Source organism: Canis lupus, chromosome 28 (genome assembly GCF_011100685.1).
Source record: "Canis lupus familiaris isolate Mischka breed German Shepherd chromosome 28, alternate assembly UU_Cfam_GSD_1.0, whole genome shotgun sequence".
Classification (NCBI taxonomy): Eukaryota; Metazoa; Chordata; class Mammalia; order Carnivora; family Canidae; genus Canis; species Canis lupus.
Window position 1 is genome coordinate 12,922,167 of NC_049249.1, and position 19,464 is coordinate 12,941,630.

Here is a 19,464-nt window from a genome sequence, read left to right on the forward strand (position 1 = left end):
AGAGATTTCATGTGGAGTCATAAAGGTTCTCCTAAAGTTTGCCTTACTCTAACTCAACCCAATTTCTTGACACTTAGAATAGGAAATGGTTTGGGGGGAGGTCAGGTCTTGGAATGCACCAAGTTAAATGGTGTTTTCGTTCTGGAAGTCCACAGAGCAACATCATGGAATGGGGTTTCTTTAATTGAATAGAGTAGGAGCCTTATGGAAGTACTAGACTAATTAATTCTAGTCAATGCAGATGTACACAGGTGACTGGGACACTGCTATCCTTCTAGTCTGTGACATGAGTCCTGTTGGGATTATTCAATGAGTTGCCACCCTGTAAAGCACTTTTTTGCTGTCTCTTTGTCAGGCACCCTGGGTGACTGATAAGAGACCTCCCCCAGGTTGGCCCAGCAAAGGGGAGATTCGGTTTAACAACTACCAAGTGCGGTACCGGCCTGAACTGGATCTTGTACTGAGAGGGATCACTTGTGATATTAGGAGCATGGAGAAGGTAGGTGGATCTGAAGGAAGGCCTGAATGTGGGTCCTTGTGATAAGAACACAGTTGGACATTGAGGTGGAAAGCAGTTGGACTCTGCTTTCATCATTGCAGGGAGTGAGAGAGTCAGGGCCCTTCTTCTGCCCTGGGAAGGTGTAGGGACACAGTGCCACCAGCAGAGGGCAGGATATCCACAAGGGCTCTAACAGACACTGGTGCTCGCACAGTGGCAGCACTATCTTCTCTGGCTGATGGGGGTTCATTTCCTGTAAGGGCCATGACATGCAGAGAAGTCTGGAAGCAGCCACCCTGGGGAGGGAACGGGGGAGAACAGCGATACGGAGGTGGTCCCAACAGACAGAATGACTTAGTTCTCTGGTCTGCAAAGTCCTGCACCTTCCTCTGGTGTTTCTGTTCTCTTAGGACTTGGGATCTGATATAAAAATGTAAAAATGTAAAAAAATGTAAAAAATGTAAAAAAATAAAAAGTCTGGGTAAGGATACTGAGGTCCAGCTGATGAGGTTCTCAACTGATGTGAGGCCCGATCCTTCTGTTTTCCTTACTTCTAAACAAAGATTTTTTTTTCAAAAACCTATATTATCCAGTCAAAATTATAGCAACAGCTGCTGATATGTCCATTTCCAATGGTCATTGTAGTTCTGAGCAACCAACAATTGAGAAGGTAGAATGAGAAGGCATCTTTTTCTGACATCTGGGCACTTTTCCCCCTACCAAAACCAAAATCAGTTGAATAACTTAAAGATGAGGTAGCCGATCACTGCCTCTTTCCATCTGGGATTATGAAAGCCCCAAGCTAAATTTTTTCCCCCAGAGAAGTCCATGGTGAACTAATGTGCAAGAAACTGTATTTACAGATTGGTGTGGTGGGCAGAACAGGAGCTGGGAAGTCATCCTTGACAAATGGCCTCTTCAGAATCCTAGAGGCTGCAGGTGGTCAGATCATCATTGATGGGGTAGATATTGCTTCCATTGGGCTCCATGACCTCCGAGAAAAATTGACCATCATCCCCCAGGTGAGCTCTAGAACTTACTCTGCGCATGCAGCAGGAAACATGCATCTTCTTCTTGATATACATTCAATTAACAATGTCATTTCTGCAGTCTACGCAGGACACCTAAGCTAGTTCCCTAAGACACATTCTCTCCAGAACCTACAAAAATAACTGGCATTTTGTGGTAATGTGCTTGTGTGACTGCCGGTATCTAACCACTAGGTGGCAGCAACATAACAGAAGTCAAATAGAGCAGATGATTATTTAGCATTTCTATAGCCCATCCTAGATTTGCAAGACCTTTGCAATCAACATTAGCAGTTTTGCCGCTGAAGCTTGAAACCATTAAGCTTTATACTCCCCCCATTTGATATGGTTAAAAGATAGGGGAGGGAATTAGCTGCAGGTTTTTGCCAGCAAACATTTAGTGCATCAGCAAAAAAGGCTTCCCTTTGGCTTCCTCTCTGGACCCTACCAAATAAGCCTTGGAGGCTTATCGGCTGGTGGGGGGCGTTGGAGGGATGCAGTATGTGGGTCTTCATCAGAACCATTCCTCCTTTGCTCTTGTAGCCAAGTCTCTGGTGGTGGTTTTGGTTTGTCTGGTGTTTGCTCTGTTTGATGTAATCTTTTCTCCAGCTTCCTCAAAAGCTTAATAAATTCTTTGACTGTACTGTCTCTTCCCCTGCCCACCCGCTGATTGCTCCACTTCCACACCATGAGTTTCCACTAGGGGATGTGGAATATTCCTCTTACCTTCTTAAGAGATGCAGAGGCAAATTTGGAAATCCATAAATGAATCTCAAAATGAAAAAAAAACAAAAACAAAAAAAACCCAAGAACTCCTCTCAATCCTGTGGCAGCTCCACTAGTCTTCAGTGAGGAAACTTTGCAAGAGCTTGACCACTAACTAGCTTTGCATCTCAGGCCAGTCCTGACATCTGCTTTGTCCGGGCCACAAAAACCTGCCAGACCCCTTTTTGCCATTAGCCTCACTTGACTTGCAGGATCCCATCCTGTTCTCTGGAAGCCTGAGGATGAATCTAGACCCTTTTAACCACTACTCAGATGAGGAGATTTGGAAGGCCTTGGAGCTGGCTCACCTCAAAACATTTGTGGCTGGCCTGCAACTGGGGTTGTCCCACGAAGTGGCAGAGGCTGGTGACAACCTTAGGTAATGTTTCATAACCCACCTTCCCTCACAGTCAGTGGGAGGAGGTGGGAGGGGGGGAGACTACTGCTCTGTTCCTTGTGCTAGGTAGTATGTGGTATAGAATTACTCCAAGCCTGAGGACCTTCAGAGGGGTAGACAGGGTATGGACCATGAGCTGATGAAGCTCAGAACAGAAGGGAGGCCCAGCAACCCTGGCTTCCCTTGGGAACTTGTTATAAATGCATTCTGATTCTAGACCTACTCATCAGAATCCACATTTTGGGAAGCTTCTCAGGTGATGTATGTGTACATTAAAGCTTAAGAAGTGCTTCCTAGAGCACTGATTCTTAATCAGGCTACACACTAGAATCACTTGGGGAGATGGACCCGTTGATTCAGGGGCCCTGGTGACTTCACTGTATAGTCCCAGGGAACACTTGTAAGCCTTGGTATAGAATGCCATCATTTGTTTTCTCTTAGCAACAGATCTAGGAACTAGCAGGACTTAAGTGTGTCTTTAGGTATATGGAAAAGTCCATTCGGTCCACAAATATGTATTGATTGTATGCAAAATAATGTCATGTGGTGAATGCATAGATGTGAGGGGTTGTGTGGGCCCTTCTGGCAGTATGTGATATGGGGGCCTTGACACTTCTGGTTTGTGAGAACCACAAATCCTACCATCTTTTTCTGTCCATGCTGGGAGACACCTAAATTGGCATGACCAGGCCCTTGATTTCAGACCTGGGTTGGGGGTGTTGAAGCTTGCATTTCTCTGGTGAGTGATGGGAGACAGGTCATTCAGAGAGAGACAGCAGTTGAAAGCCAGACCAGCACCTTGGCAACAGCTGGACAGAGCCAGGCCAAAGTTCGGTTCAACTTAAGTACAGTTTTGCAGGGTCTCTGTTCTTATATTACAAAAGAAAACTGGAATTTCATCATGGGTGACTTCTCATCTCCTACAGAAATTTTCTTACAGAGAATTACAGAACTTTAGCCACCCTCTGTTTAATATGTTCCCTAATGGCCACAGCAGGAGAGAGCAATTAGCAGATTCCCGAATATTTCCTTCACATCATTTCCCAAAGCTTCTTTATGTAAGAGGTCCAGCCTTCATTACTGGCTTTTAGCAAATTAAAGCGATTTGCATTTTACAAGCATATTCGAATTCCACATACATTGCATCTCACACCAAGACATCATGTTCATTAGATAGCTATGTCTCTAATCAAGGCAGAAGGCCTTGAACAAATAATTAGCCTTTAGACTAGAATTACACATTAAAATAATGAATGGGTTTGCTAAGGCCCCTAAGAAATACCACTGGGGCATTCTGATGCAGTGTCACCCTATATTAATGGTGTCAGGTCAAATACTGCTGTGGTGAACTTGGTGCCATCCAATCTTATTTTAAAATTGCTATTGATGTGCTGGAATATCACCTAGTGATGCAAAGAACTGTTTCCAGGCTAGGGTTTTCCAAACTCATTAAACATAAAAATTGCCTGGGGTACTTATTAAAAATATACATCCCTAGGGTCCTCCCCATTATGCTTGGGAAGAGTGGGGCCCAGATACATGAATTTTAAAATTAACCTGTGGTAGACGAGAGTGTAGAAAACATTGTCTTAGCCTTTCCTGTTAGGTGTTCATTCTGAGGGAATTAAGTAGGGATTTCAAAAGTCTGGTTTAGAACATGAGAAGTGCACATGCGTGTGCATACATACCCCATCCCATGTGTTATGCCTTGGTTCTTCAGAGGCTAATACTCATTTTGCTCCATTGGGCTGCAGCATAGGGCAGAGGCAGCTACTGTGCCTGGCCAGGGCTCTGCTTCGGAAATCCAAGATTCTGATCATGGATGAGGCCACTGCTGCGGTGGACCTAGAGACCGATCACCTCATCCAGATGACCATCCAAAAGGAGTTCTCCCACTGCACGACTATCACCATTGCTCACAGGCTACACACCATCATGGACAGTGACAAGTGAGTGTGGGGGACAGCTTGACAGATGGGACCAAGCCCTTGAACAACAGTAATAACACTGGCCGTAGGATATCTACAGCTAAAGGTTGAACCACCTTCATTTTACTGATGAGGAAACCGAGAATTCAAGTAATTTGTCCAAAATTAAACATGAAGTTAATGAAAGCCAACTCAGTTAAGGGAACTGGACTTGAGGGTAAAATGGGCAATTGTGTGTTTACTTATTAACTGAGTTTGGGGAGGTGGCGGCCCGAGCTATGAGAGGCTGATATTAACCAGAGATCTTCTCAACTACTCAACAGCTCAACAGCTGTTCTCAACAGCTGTTCCCAAGCAAGAAGCTTTCTGACTTCTGACTAGAAGCTTTCTACTTCTTCCAACTCTGACATATTACATTAAAAATGGGGGTAACACCAGTAATCTTGGAAGCTGTTTGGAGAGAATAGGCTCCCTTAAACAATATATATTTGTAAAAAAAAACTTCTGTAAATGGACTTATACTATATATATTCTTCTACTGCTTGACTCTTTAGCATTATATATGTTCATGCAGACAGCCATGGTTCATTCATTCTCACTGCTCTGTAGCCTCTTATCAATGAATATACCATGACTTAGTCCTGGTTGTTCTTATAAATGCCAAGATTTTAGATGCTGCTAAGACATTTCTTTCTCCTTTGTTTCAGGATAATAGTCCTAGACAATGGGAAGATTGTAGAGTATGGCAGCCCTCAAGAACTGCTGAGAAATTCGGGCCCCTTTTATTTGATGGCCAAAGAAGCTGGCATTGAAAATGTGAACAGCACATCGTTCTGACAGTAGGTCCCATGGGCTGGAAAAGGACTATAAGATCATTCCTTATTTTTTTGTGAGAGATACTACACAGAAGTTTGTAAAATATACATTTTTGAAGAAGGATTGTTATATCCAGCTACAGCGGACCACCCCCAATCTTGCTTTGATGATCCCACTTCAATTTTATCTCCTTCATACTTACCTTCCCAGAGATAACTAACCTGAATTTTGTGATAATGATATCCTCCTGCTTTTCATTTTAGTTTTACTACTTGGTATGTACCCTTAAACAAGATATACCTTTTTTAATTTATGTAACTTGCCTGACTCATACTTGACATGTTTTTCTATGGCTTTTTTTCAATATTATTTTTGAGATTTATCCATGTTGATGCATGTAGTGAGGCTGGTTCATTCTGCACTTCTGCGGTATGGCAGTGTGTGAATATGTCATAATATATCCATTTTAATGTTGGTCAGTAGGGTTATTTCTAGGGTTTTTTTTTCTCCTATTATGTATAATACTGCTAGGAACATTCTGATAACTTCTGAGATATATGTGTAAGAATTTCTTTAGGGATATAATGTAGGAATGGGGTGTCTGTACCTGTTTACATGTATATACTAGGTAATGCCAACTTAGTAATGCCAATTTAATACACTTTTTGTCAATCTGATGAGTATGAATTGGTATCTCATTGAGGTTTTATGTTTCCCTGGTTGCTACTGAGTTGTTCTTGCCCTGGTTGTTCTTATTCATGGTGCTTTATTTCTTTGTATGCCTTGTAAATTTTAACTAAGCTGCTCACTCTCCTTAGCCTTCAAAGAATGCTCACAGGTAAAATACTGAGTTGAACCTGAGCTCTCCTAAATGGAACTGGGAAAGCTTTTGCCTGTCACTTCGAGGCATTAACCAGAACCAATTTGAATTAAATTCTCCACTAGGAGTTTCAAACCATACAGTTAGCATGACTTCAGACCATAATTTTGGATGAGAACCAACTTGTGGTTTACAAATTCTGAAGGGAGATACCTCCCCTTGACATAACGTCAAGTTGGAGATAGACACGTTGCCTTGTTGACTCCTGCATGGCAGGGTTTATTCCTTATCTACCTATATACTACAAATATAGGTTTATCTACCTTCTGGGTCCAGGTTTAACACAGGGTCTCCTATTATACTGTCCATCCTGACAGGCATTGGCTTTATCTCTTATCTTGGCATCCTGTATTGTCAACAAAGGTCAAAGTCTTCAGGTTTCAGAAGTGACCCTAAGCTTTGATAATCATTTTCCAAGTTTTTTGTTTCACATTACTTTGGGTTCAGTATTTACTTCCATTTCAGTGATGAAATTATATTTATATATTGTATAATATATATTTTATTATATTTATTATATTCATCTTTTTAGCTATTAGATGCTCAGAGGCTGAAACTTCCTGCAGGAAGCATATAATAGCTGCAAGACTGGATGAGGAAGGGATTTTTCCTATTTGCTCTGTTCCCATCAGCATCACCCTAAGAAAGTTGTCTCCAGCAAAGGTCCTACAGGCAGCAGCACGGATCTCTGTTTGTACAGTGTTCCTGAAACCAGGGTCATCATGCTCCTCAGAGACACTAGCAGCACACCTTCCCAGAAGCCTGGGTTTTAGCTCTGTGGGGCACCTCCTATGTTTTGTTGAAATGCAGAACTCTCTCTCTCTCTCTCTCTCTCTCTTTGTTCTCTTTAGCCCTAATGGTGACAGTTACTTCTGGAAGGTGCTAGCTCTGATACTTATTTTCCTCTGGCCCTTTCTTCAATGCCCACTTAATTCTTTATGTGGTACTATTAAAATAATGTATGGTTTCTGTCTCCTGACTAACCCAACTGATAGAACCCTTGGAGATCATCCAATTAAAGTCTCTTATTTTTCAGATAAGCACATGCCTAAGAAAAATTATAATATCCAAGTCAAAACATGGATATTTCTGGCAGAGCCAGAACCAGAAAACAATTTGCTGATTTGGTCCAATGATTTTTCTTTTAATGGGAGAGGGTTTTTGACCTAACTACTCCTACTGATGCAGATAAAGAGAAGGTAAAGGTCATTCTTTTCTCAGAAGTGATGACTAACATCCAGTGAAGGTGGTGGGAACCAGAACCAGCCTGGATTCAAAACTTTGGTGGTGACTCCTCCCATTCCAAATCTTGTTGGCCCAGACCCTGGCTAACTGAATCCCCACTCTGGGACACTTATATTATGAATGTTCTTTCCTACTTTCACTTGCCCCTGAAGGATTAAAATAATCCTACGTTTGGGTTCCTGACCTTCCAGTTTCTCTATGATTCTCAACTGCCTATAGATAGTCTCACCTGGATATCCTTCAGGCATCTGACACTCAATTCACTCTACTTTGGCAGACACTTCTACTCCCTCTACTCAAAAGATTTTTCCTCTTTCCTACCTCCTCCAGTGATGACCTCATTATCCACTCAGTCCTACCAAATGAAAACTCTGGGCATCATTCAACTTTTCCTTTTCTTCTCAGACCACATCCGCCACCAGGCCCTTCAGGTTTTATTTCTTTACCCTCATCCCTTATCTCATAAATCTAATGGCATAAGTATCCCTGCTTCCTGTGTTATTTTTCTTAAGTATATCCACCCATGGCTATCAGGGGGATCAAATATGCAAAACTGACCAGGTTACTCGTCTGTTTAAATCCTTCATTCAGTGGCAATCCAGAGTAAAGTTAAAATCCTGAATATGGTAAAACAAAGCGCTCAAACATCTGGTCCAATCACATTTCCTCTAATGGCTGTTAAAAAAAAGAGACAAAAAGCCTCAAATGGGGTCATTTATACTATGCCTCATGCCACCAAGCTGAGACTTAATACCTACTTTATAGTTTCAGCCTTTCCCAGGAATCGAATCTTAAAGCAGTCAATCAGGAATTCTCTGATCAACATTACTGAGGTAATCTGCCTGTCAGACCCTTGTATCCCCTAAAGGAAGGTGACTCTGCCACAATCAATCTGCTTTTTGCTAGTATAACTTCCTTGTCCCATTCCTTTCTGCCTATAAAAGTCTTTCCATTAATCAGATACATCAACACCAGATTTTGATTCAGATGCTAGGGACACAGAGGCAGAGACATCTGTTCTGGTGATGGCAGTTGTGACAGTCACAGCTATTCTCCATTGGTGGGGGCTCTAGCACCAGGGGCTAGTGATGTTGCGTGATATTGAGCACCATTCCTGGGTTCAAAGACTCAAATAGGGCTTTCTTCATCTCCCAGAGAGTAGTGAGCTGTTATCATTTGAAAACTTTCTTTCTGCTTAAGTTTACCAGAATTTGGGACAATTAAAAATATTTCCCAGATAATTTATTATTTTGTTTGGGTCTCCCTACTAAACTATGAGCCTATTCCTACGAGGAATAATTTCTTATTTTTTGTATGTCCAGAGTTTCCAATGTTCAAAAACTCTTCATTAAAAACTCAATGGGGGATGCGTGGGTGGCTCAGTGGTTAAGCGTGTCTGCCTTCAGCTCAGGGCATGATCCTGGAGTCTCAGGATCGAGTCTCACATCAGGCTCCCTGCATGGAGCCTGCTTCTCTGTCTGCCCATGTCTCTCCTCTCTCTCTGTATCTCTCATGAATAAATAAATAAAATCTTGAAAAAAAAAAAATCCCAAGGAACAAAAATCCAGGACCAGATGGTTTCACAAGTGAATTATACCAAGCATAGGGCAGCCTGGGTGGCTCAGTGGTTTAGCGCTGCCTTCAGCCCAGGGCCTGATCCTGGAGTCCCGGGATTGAGTCCCACATTGGGATCCCTGCAGGGAGCCTGCTTCTCCCTCTGCCTGTGTCTCTGCCCCTCTCCCTGTGTCTCTCATGAATAAATAAATAAAATCTTAAAAAAAAAAAATTATACCAAGCATTTAAAGTAGAGTTAATACCTATTCTTCTCAAATTATTTCAAAAAACAGAAGATAAAGGGAAGCTTCCACATTCATTCTATGAAGCCAACATTACCCTGATACCAAAACCAGAAAAAGATTCCACAAAGAAGAGAACTACAGGCCAATAACTCTGATGAACGTAAATGCCAAAATTGTTAACAGAATATTAGCAAACCAAATCCAACAATACATTTAAAAAATCATTCACTATGATGAGGTGGGATACAAGGATGATTCAATATTCACAAATCAATCAATGTGATACATCACATCAACAAAAGAAAGGATAAAAACCATAGGATCATTTCAATAGATGCAGAAAAAGTATTTGACAAAGTACAACATCCATTCATGATAAAAACCCTCAACAAAGTAGGTTTAAAGGGAACATACTTCAACATAATAAAGGCAATATATGAAAAACCCACCACAAACATACTCAATGGGGAAAAACAGAGCTTTTCCCCTAAGGTCAGGAATAAGACAAGTATGTGCACTCTCATCACTTTTATTCAACATAGTACTGGAAGTCCTGGCCACAGCAATCAGACCACAAAAAGAAATAAAAGGCATCCAAAGGAAGAAGGAAAATTTTCAATACTTTCAGATAACATACATAGAAAATCCTGGGGCACCTGGGTGACTCGGTCAGTTAAGTGTCTGCCTTTGGCTCAGGTCATGATCCCAGGGTTATGGGATCAAGCCCCACACTGGACTCCCTGCTCGGTGGGGAGCCTGCTTCTCCCTCCCCCTCTGCTGTTCCCCATGCTTGAGCTCTCTGGCTCTCTCTGTCAAATAAATAAATAAAATCTTTAAAAAAAAAAAACACCACTACTACTACTACTACTGATAAATGAATTCAGAAAAGTTGAAGGATACAAAATCAATATACAGAAATCCATTGCATTTCTATATACTAATAATGAAGTAGCAAAAAGAGAAATTAAAGAAACAATCCAATCCAACACCCAAAAAACAAATAATCCAGTCAAGAAATGGGCAGAAGACATGAACAGACATTTCTCCAAAGACATACAAATGGCCAACAGACATGTGAAAAAATGCTCAATAACACTTGGCATCAGGGAAACACAGAGTAAAACCACAATGAGGATGCCTGGGTGGCTCAGTGGTTGACCATCTGCCTTTGGCTCAGGGTGTGATCCAGGGGTCCTGGGATTGGGTCCACATTGGGCTCCCCTTGAGGAGCCGGCTTCTTCCTCTGTCTGTGTTTCCACTTCTCTCTCTGTGTCTCTCATGAATAAATATTTTTTAAAAACCCACAATGAGATATTACCTCACATCAGTCAGAATGGCTAAAATTAACAACTCAGGAAACAACAGATGTTGGCAAGAATTGGAAAGAGGGGAACCCTCTTACACAGCTAGTGGGAATACAAACTAGTGCAGCCACTCTGGAAAACAATATGGAGGTTTCTCAAAAAGCTAAAAATAGAACTACCCTATGATCTAGCAATTGCACTACTAGATATTTACCCAAAGGATACAAACATAGTGATTTGAAGGGGCACCTGCATCCCAGCGTTTATAGCAGCAATTTCCACAATAGCCAAACTATGGAAAGAGCCCAGATGTGTACTGACTGATGTATGGATAAAGAAGATGTGGTATATGTTTACAATGGAATATTATTCAATCAAAAAATGAAATCTTACCATTTGCAATGATATGGATGGAACTAGAGGATATTGTGCTAAGTGAAGTAAGTCAGATAAAGACATACCATATGATTTTTACTTATACATGGAATTTAAGAAAGCATAGCGAAAGGGAGGAAAAAATAAAATAAAACAAAATCAGAGAGGAAGACAAACTATAAAGGACTCAACTATAGGGAACAAACAGGGTTGCTGGAGGGGAGATGGTCGGGGATGGGATAACTGGGTGATGGGCATTAAGGAGGGTACTTGATGGAGTGAACAATGGGTGTTATATGCAACTGATGAATCACTAAATTCTACCCTTGAAACTAATAATACGCTATATGCTAATTAATTGAATTTAAATTTTAAAAATAAAACAAGAAAAAATGCAAAAAGAGTCCCATTCACAATTACATCAAAAATAATAAAATACCTACAAATAAACTTAACCAAGGAAGAAAAGAATTGTACTCTGAAAACCATAAAACACTGGTGAAAGAAATTGAAGATGACATAAACAAATGAGAGATATTCCATGCTCATATTGTTAAGTTCCATACTACCAAAAACAATCTACAGATTTAATACAATCCCTTATCAAAATACCAACAGCATTTTAAACAGAACTAGAAAAAACAATCCTAAAATTTGTGTGGAAACACAAAAGACCCCAAATAGCCAAAGCAGTTTTGAAAAAGAACAAAAATGGAGGTACCATAATCCCAGATTTCAAGATATACTACAAAGCTGTAGTAAGCAGAACAGTATGGTACTGGCACCAAAACAGACACAAGATCAATAGAATAGAACAGAGAGCCCAGAAATAAATCCATGATTATATGCTCTATTAATCTTGGACAAAGGAGGAAAGAATACACAATGGGATAAAGTCCGTTCAACAAATAGTGTTGAGAAAACTGGACCACTTTCTCACACATACACAAAAATAAAGTAAAAATGGATTAAAGATATAAATGTGACACCTGAAACCATAAAAATCCTAGAAGAGGACACAAGCAGTAATTCCTCTGGAATCAGCTGCAGCCAACATTCTTCTATATATGTCTCCTGAGGCAAGAGGGAAAAAAAGCAAACTACAAACTATTGAGACTACACCAAAATAAAAAGCTTCTATGTAGCAAAGGAAACAATCAACAGAACTGAAAGGCAACTTAATGAATGGGAGAAGATACTGGATATGACATATCCAATGACAGATTAGTATCCAAAATATATAAAGAAAATTCTTTATATATATTGTATATGTATATATATATATTCAATGTATTGTATATATATATTCAATATATACAATTCCATATATATTCTTTATAAAGTACAACTCAACATTTAAAATAAACCCAATATAAAAAAATAAAAATAAAATAAATAAAATAAATCCAAATAACCCAAGTAAAAATGGGAAGAATACACGAACAGACATTTCTCCAAAGACGACATACAGATGGGTGGGTGAAACAGATGAAGGGGAGTAAGAGCGCGTGTACCATGATGATCACCGAGTCACGTACAGAACTGTTGAATCACTAGAGTGTACACATGAAACTATTACAACACTCTATGTTAACTACACTGGAATGAAAAAAAATAAGAAGCCTTTATGATGCTTGAAGATATTAAAGTAAAAGATTATTAAAATGCCTAAAAGAATTGGCTGTAAGAAGCACTCCATTTCCATAGCATTCCTTTTTACTTCATAGGCAAATAACAGACTATGCTGTAGAATTTAAGTGCTGCAGTGTAAAAAGCAACTACATACGGAAGAAGTAGAAAAAAGAAAAAAAAAAAACCCGTATATGTGAGGCAGAATTTCTTTTAGGCAAAAATGAGCAGAAAAATAAAGTTTCAGGAAGACTAGTTTGGTTTTTACTGAACTTAAAAAAAATGAACTAATATAAGAACTCCTGTCTTCAATCAAGGCCTTGGTCCTTGCTGAGATAGCCTCTGGTTATTCTTACTGATAACCACTGTCACTGAGTTCAGATCCACTTACCATCTTCCCGGCTTCCACTGTGAAGGACAGGCTCTGTTGCAGCAGCGATCTTCGGGATATTTGCTGCTTAAGCTCACAGCCACTCACTCCTCTCTGGGAAACAACTTTGTTGGAATCCTTCTGGAGAGCATGTCAAGTTATCCACTGGTTGTATGTCTAGAACAGCTTTCTCTCCCAAAACCTGGTGCAAACACCACTGCCTGCTGGCTCTTTTGTTGTTAGCACCCATCTGCGGGTTAACTGTGATCTGGTTTGTCCGGGTTTACATTCTGGTATCATAAAGACACCTCCTAGCCCCATAGATATCTTCCTGGCTGATAACACTATTAGTTCCAATTACACCTTTGCTAGCTTTTCATTTTCCTTCACCAAAAGACCTAATTTTCCTGCATTAACTTCAGCGTTAGTGGTTGACCAAAATCCTTTTTAGCCAGACCTAGAGTAGGGGTATGGCTCAAGAGCCATATCTGGCTGGCTGTTTTTGTAAATGAATATTTATTGAAACACAGCCATCCTCACTTGTTTCTGTGTTATCTATGCCTGCTTTTGGGTTACAATGGCAGAGTTGAGGAGTTGTGACAGACTGTATTTGGCCTTTTACAGAAAAGGTTTGCTGACCCCTATTCCAGAATCACTAGTGTATCCTGAACTGGATCATGTTTCCATTTTCAAAAAGATAATTTGCCTCAAAAATATGATGTGGCTTCATACCTGCAGCAGATAGAATAATGGTCCCCAAAGATATTCATGTCCTAATCCTCAAAACCCATGAGGATTTATTTACCTTACATAGTAAAAGGGACTTTGCAGATATGATTAAGTATATAGAGATGACCTTATCCACTTGAGCTCAGTGTAATTAAAAGGATCCCTAGAAGAGGCAGGAGGGTCACAGAATGATGATGTGATGGGGGAGACATTGGAAGACACTATGCTGCTGGCTTTGATGCCAGAGAAGGGCGCCATAAGCCAATGCAGGCAGCTTGGAAAAGCAAGGAAACAGATTTTCCCCTGGAGCCTCCAGAAGGAATGAACTCTCCTGACATGGTGACTCTAGCCCACGAGTGAGACTGATTTTGAAACTTTGACCCCCAGAATTGTAAGATAATACATTTGTGTTAGGCCACAAATTGTAGTAATTGGTTATAGCAGTATTGAGAAACCAATATAACACCATTAAGTCCAAGAAGCTCTGAAAGAATTGCCAATACTGTCCAACTGAAGTTGACTTAAAATTTATGGTCTTCAGTGAATCCTGTTCTTCGAATTTGTAGAGGACTATGTGACATCCCTGCTGAAAATGGGTTTCAATGCTCATGCCTGTCACCCCTTCTATCAAACTGCAAAGATCTTATTCTGTGTCATCATTTTCTGGAGGCTGTAGGAAGATCCCTTGTTAAAGTGAGACATGGAGATTCCAAGGACAAGAGGAGGTTAGGATAGATCAGCTGTCTCTCAGCTTCCCTGACCCCGGACCTAAGGAGTGGCTGCCATGGGAAGGGTTGGGAGCTCGACCCCTCTAGGTGTCTCAGGGACACCTAGGCGTGGCGGTACACAGGCGGTGCCTTGGTGACATCCCTGCTCTGCAGTGGCTTCCCATGTGTCTGCCTGTTCCCAATGGGTGTTGCCTGAATGGACACCCTGCTGTTGGTCTAACCAGAACATTCTCTCCCTCCCACCACACCACCAGAATTTACCTCTGGGAAGACACTTAATTGGCTCCTTTCTCTTTGAGAGTCACTTCTGAGTCATATGAAGGAATAGATAGTCCTACGCAGCTTGCAAGGCCCCCAGTTTGTTGTTGAACACTCCCTTCTTGATACATGCAAAATACAACACTGATCTTCAGTAACCATTGCAAGAAAATTCCAGTGGACTGGGTGAGACAGCAGGGCTCTGCTGCACCTAACAAAGGTTTTACAGTAAAAACTCCACCAATATAATGTATTGATAGGGAGAAGAGTTTAAAACCCCAAGTTGTATGTGGCAGCTAGAGAGAGAGCGTTTAGGATGATGTGTATACACCTTGCGGTTTCTGGGTCCTCAGGTCTCAGATCCTCCAAGTGAAACAAGTGTGTTCTCCTAGGGCCGGTTTGTATTCCTAATCCCGAAACAACACCCACATAAACAGAGTCCTGGCTTCACAACTAATTAAAACAAGGTGGCACAAAACTTAATTCCTTATAAGAACCATGTACTCCTAGAGCTCACATTGCACAAAAATTTACATACATCTTATTTGGTTCTCACAATAACCTCGAGATGTTAGGTCAATAATCTGAGATGAAGGCCAGAAATCTGGCCTTTATAGGTGGCAACTGCCACCACTGCTCCCTTCTCCTAGGACTCCTGGATAAAAGCACAACTGAAGAGCTACTTCCAGACAGGAAAGGGAGAAAATTCATGAGAGGAAGAAAGCAGGCAAGCAGGATTTAGAAATTTTCAATAACATTTCCTTCTGTTGTATCTGAAACATCTGACACCCTTTCCTTCCATGGTTTTTGTAACTCTCAACTTTTCTGACAATACAAAGGTCCATTAAAAAAATTGCCTTGAGATAGATGGTTCTCAAACTTTGATGTGCATACAAATCATCTTGAGTTGGTACACTCAGGAGGGGCCTGCATTTCCAGCAGCCCCCAGGTTATAGTGATGCACCTGGCCTGAAGGCCACACTTGCAGGAGCAAGACAAGCAGACATCTCGTGTTTAAAACAAAACTCATCTTTTCAGAAACCTGCTCCCATCCCAGCAGTTTCCCTTTTGCCAGTGATTCCATCATTTCTTCGATTTCAGTCTTTACAGGATGCTTTTTGTCTACTCTCAATTTTATGCCCAAAGTAGTTAACTTTTTTCCAACTAATTAGATTTTCTTGCCTTTGATCTGTCCTCCTTCATCATCCTGTTACCATTTAGCTTTCCTAAAATAGGTAATCTACCTAAGAACCTACCAGTTTATCAGACTCAAAACTAAATTCTCTGATTGGGAACCTCATGACTCTCCAATTTATTACTATGCATCAGGCAGTGTTGTAGCACTCTCCATGTACCAACTCATTCGATCCTTACAACAACCCATGATGCGGATAGTATAACCATCTACTTTAGATGAGAAAGCTGAAGCATGTGCTGGGGGAGTTGCCAAAGTCACAAAGCTCTTAAGTAACTGAAGCCAGACAGTCTGGCTCCAGAACAAGGTGTAAAGACTCAGCTAGAGAACCCGAGACCCAAGTTTAAATTCAGGATCCATCAAAAACTTGATGTGGGACTTGGGGAAATTGCAACGTCACTAGATCCCATTTTCCTGGTCCGTAAAATAAGAGTTGGCCTAGCTGACCTATTAGTTTCTTTTCCAGAGTCCACCTATTCAACCATATTTTCTAGTCCTTAATATCAGGCTTCATGGTTACCCACACATTGTCAGCCCTTCACCAGTGCTCCTGCTGCTTCTTCCCCTTCCGTCCCCAGCCTCGCCCAGCTGCTACTCCGTCTCTTGTTATTTAATCTCCACCGCATCAGTTTCCACCTCTACTTACCTTCTTGTAGGGATTCCAGTTTAGAGAATTTCAGCTCTTCTGTTCTGCTAGGGTTTTATAGTACAAAAGCAGCTTAAAATAAACAGGCAGTTGTCTGCAGCAGGGCTATCTTTTGAGGGTACAGTAATTCTGTTGAAATTATATTTGACAAGGTGAATTTTTGACTTGAATTTCTTCAGTTAGCCTCTCTCATTTTCTGGAATCTTGCCATTGTTTTGAGTAGTCAAAAAGGTACCCTCAGAAATCCAATAAGGTTCAGGCTAAACACATGGAGGGAAATCAAGAAAACATACTCATGGCCCTTAGAAATGCTTTTATTTATAAAATACCTACTTAAATATAAACATCTCTAAATATAAACACTATTCACAAAAGACTCGCATTGCTGCCTTCTGACTGACCCGCAGAGCTAAGGGGTCCACAGGTATCTCCCAATTCATCAGGATTTTAAGGCCAAAGGTGCACTATAAAGGAGCAGGGACTATGAGGTGTTCTTAATTCCCTTAAGACAAAATTCATAGTTTTCTATTTCAAGGTAGACTTCATATCTGGGGCAGAACTTAAGAATAAGAGCCCTGCTAAAACAGAATTTTCAGGGGGACAGTCTTGTTGTAAAGATTAGCAAAGATCTTCCTGAGGCCAGAGGGAGGTACAATTAGGCACTTTAGAATCTGTTTGGCTTAGACTAGTCTCTGAGCATGGAGGTTAGTGGTGAAACAGAAAATGCTTATTTCCAAGTTTTGGATAAGCTACCTCTGGGGACTGCTTATCCTAATTCATATAATACACGTGTATTATGCTTTCTGCATCTGTGGATAGTAGTGTGGATGAAGGAGAAAGGCACCCAGTCTGCCATCAGGCCAGACTGATCTCAGCTCACTGTAGGACAAACTTTCCATGGGGCGGCCAGAGCTCTGATCTTGTTCTCCTAGGGAAATCTATCAGTTACTGGGTTGCGGGTATAAAGCCAGGAGACATTACACAGACTCAATAAAGCAGAAGTGACAGAAAAGGGCAGATGGTTGTAGACCTAAAAGGAAAGAGAACCTTTCATAGAGAGGTTGAAGGGAAATAGAGACCCTAAACGCTTTTTAAAAAGAGAAAACAATGGAATTTTGCATGGCCAACCTGGAAATGCAGTATTTGAAATAAATAAGATTACAGACGGTAGGATTTTAGGGACTTTTAGAAATTAGGAGTAGGTGTGATGTGTGAATGTGTGCTAAACACTGAAGCACTGGAACACCAGGTTTGGTACAATCTAACAAACTTCTTGCCACATGCAGAGGCACAATCTAAAAGGGCTCCCAGAGAGTCCTCTTCATCCAAGTCAGTTTCTGGTCATCTGTTCGTGGAGCATGGGACCACCCCAAACTCAGTATGATACAACCAATGCAAACGTCTTCTATTGCCGGAGCACATACATATGATACTGGTCTTCCGACTGGAAATGTCTCATTTCCAAAGGCTGACCTAAGACGTGCCTTCTCGTGGTCACTGAATCATTCATAAGCCCCAGGGTCCATTTCAAATTCTAGAAAGTCTAGAGAGCATCAAAGTTGACAATCCAATGGCACAAAACAAGACTCATCTCGTGCCCTGCAGCACTGTGCCATGGTTAAACAATGCAGACAGGGCCTGTGTCCCAGGAGCAGGTGCCCTCTCAGGGGCCACCAGAACCCTTCCACAGAAGGAAGGTAAAGGCAGCAGATTGAGTGGGAAGGAGAACAGGCTCAGGTATATTCAGCTTTGCGGATATAATTGGATGGAACGTAGCCCTTCTTCCCATTAACTTCGGCCAACCACCACTCTGTATTTCCTGTAACATCTTTAAACTCCAGGATCTTGAGTCTCTGATTGGCTGACACACTCAGCTCATTTGGGTTCCGTGCCTTGAAGGTATAGACTGCAAAATAGACCTATGAGAGGGAGAAAAAAGTGAGTTATCAGGAAATGGGAAACTGCTTGGAGCAGTACTGTCCAACAGAACTTCCTGCAGTGATAGGAATGTTCTACACCTGCCCTATCCAGTATGGCAGCCTCTAGCCACACATGGCTATCAAGCACTTCAAGTATGGCCAGTAAGACCAAGGCACTTAATTTTAAGTTTTATTTCATTTTAACTAGCTTAAATTTAAATAGTGACATAGGGTTGGTGGCTACCCTAAACAGACACGGCAGATTCAAAGAAAACCAAAATTCATATCCTTTTACTCTTTCAGAGTTGCCTTAAAGAGTGGAAGAAGGAACCTTCAGTCAATATGGCATGTGGGTGGTGCTCAGTGATCAGGAGGGGAAGCCGTGAGGCCCACGGGTGCACAAGGATGCAAACACACTCTTAGGACCTGGAGGAGTCCATGAAGCTAGAAGTGAGCTTTTTAAACAAAATCCAAATATAAAAAAGGGCCATCTTCTCTTCCACATGTCTAGAAAGAGTGTCCACTGATGGGCCCAGAATGTGGATTTCTGTCCTGGGCAGTGGGTAGTAACAGAGTCACCAGAGAAAGGACATGCCCTTCGCTCATCTGTAGCACTGAGCAACGTGGCATAGAAGGACAGAGCTCAGAAGCTCGTATGAAAGCTGGTCTTTTGGAATCCAGCACTTGGCAAATACCTCCACAAATCAGCACATGTCTGAGTCTCTCAAAAGCAACCCTGTTGGAGATGAGCTCACAGACAGATGTTGTACACACGGAAACTCCCTGCTACAAGAGGGGGCGAAGGCAACAAGTGAGCGAACCAGGGATTCCTCAGCCGTGAATGTGAAAGTGACTTTCAAATACACAGTTTTAGGGGCGCCTGGGTGGCTCAGCGGTTGAGCATCTGCCTTCAGCTCAGGTTGTGATCCTGGAGTCCTGGGATCGAGTCCCCCA

The 19,464-nt window shown here is 41.5% G+C and overlaps 2 protein-coding genes across 4 annotated transcripts in view; one reads left to right on the forward strand and one right to left on the reverse strand.

Moving 5' to 3' along the window:
- Nucleotides 1–5,134, forward strand: part of ABCC2 (ATP binding cassette subfamily C member 2) — a gene marked incomplete at its 3' end in the record, with an annotated part of 69,317 nt that extends 64,183 nt beyond the window's left edge. Inside the window, 4 exon segments of the mRNA NM_001003081.1 lie at nucleotides 356–499; nucleotides 1,363–1,521; nucleotides 2,505–2,671; nucleotides 4,444–5,134. Of these exon segments, the coding sequence (NP_001003081.1) occupies nucleotides 356–499; nucleotides 1,363–1,521; nucleotides 2,505–2,671; nucleotides 4,444–4,642 (669 nt within the window).
- An 11,755-nt stretch (nucleotides 5,135–16,889) lies between these two features.
- DNMBP (dynamin binding protein) overlaps nucleotides 16,890–19,464 on the reverse strand; it is a 107,413-nt gene continuing 104,838 nt past the window's right edge. For all 3 annotated transcript variants that reach the window (XM_038578505.1, XM_038578506.1, XM_038578507.1), the window contains one exon: nucleotides 16,890–18,510. In XM_038578505.1, the coding sequence (XP_038434433.1) occupies nucleotides 18,325–18,510 (186 nt within the window). In that variant the 3' untranslated portion in view covers nucleotides 16,890–18,324. The remainder of the gene's footprint in view (nucleotides 18,511–19,464) is intronic.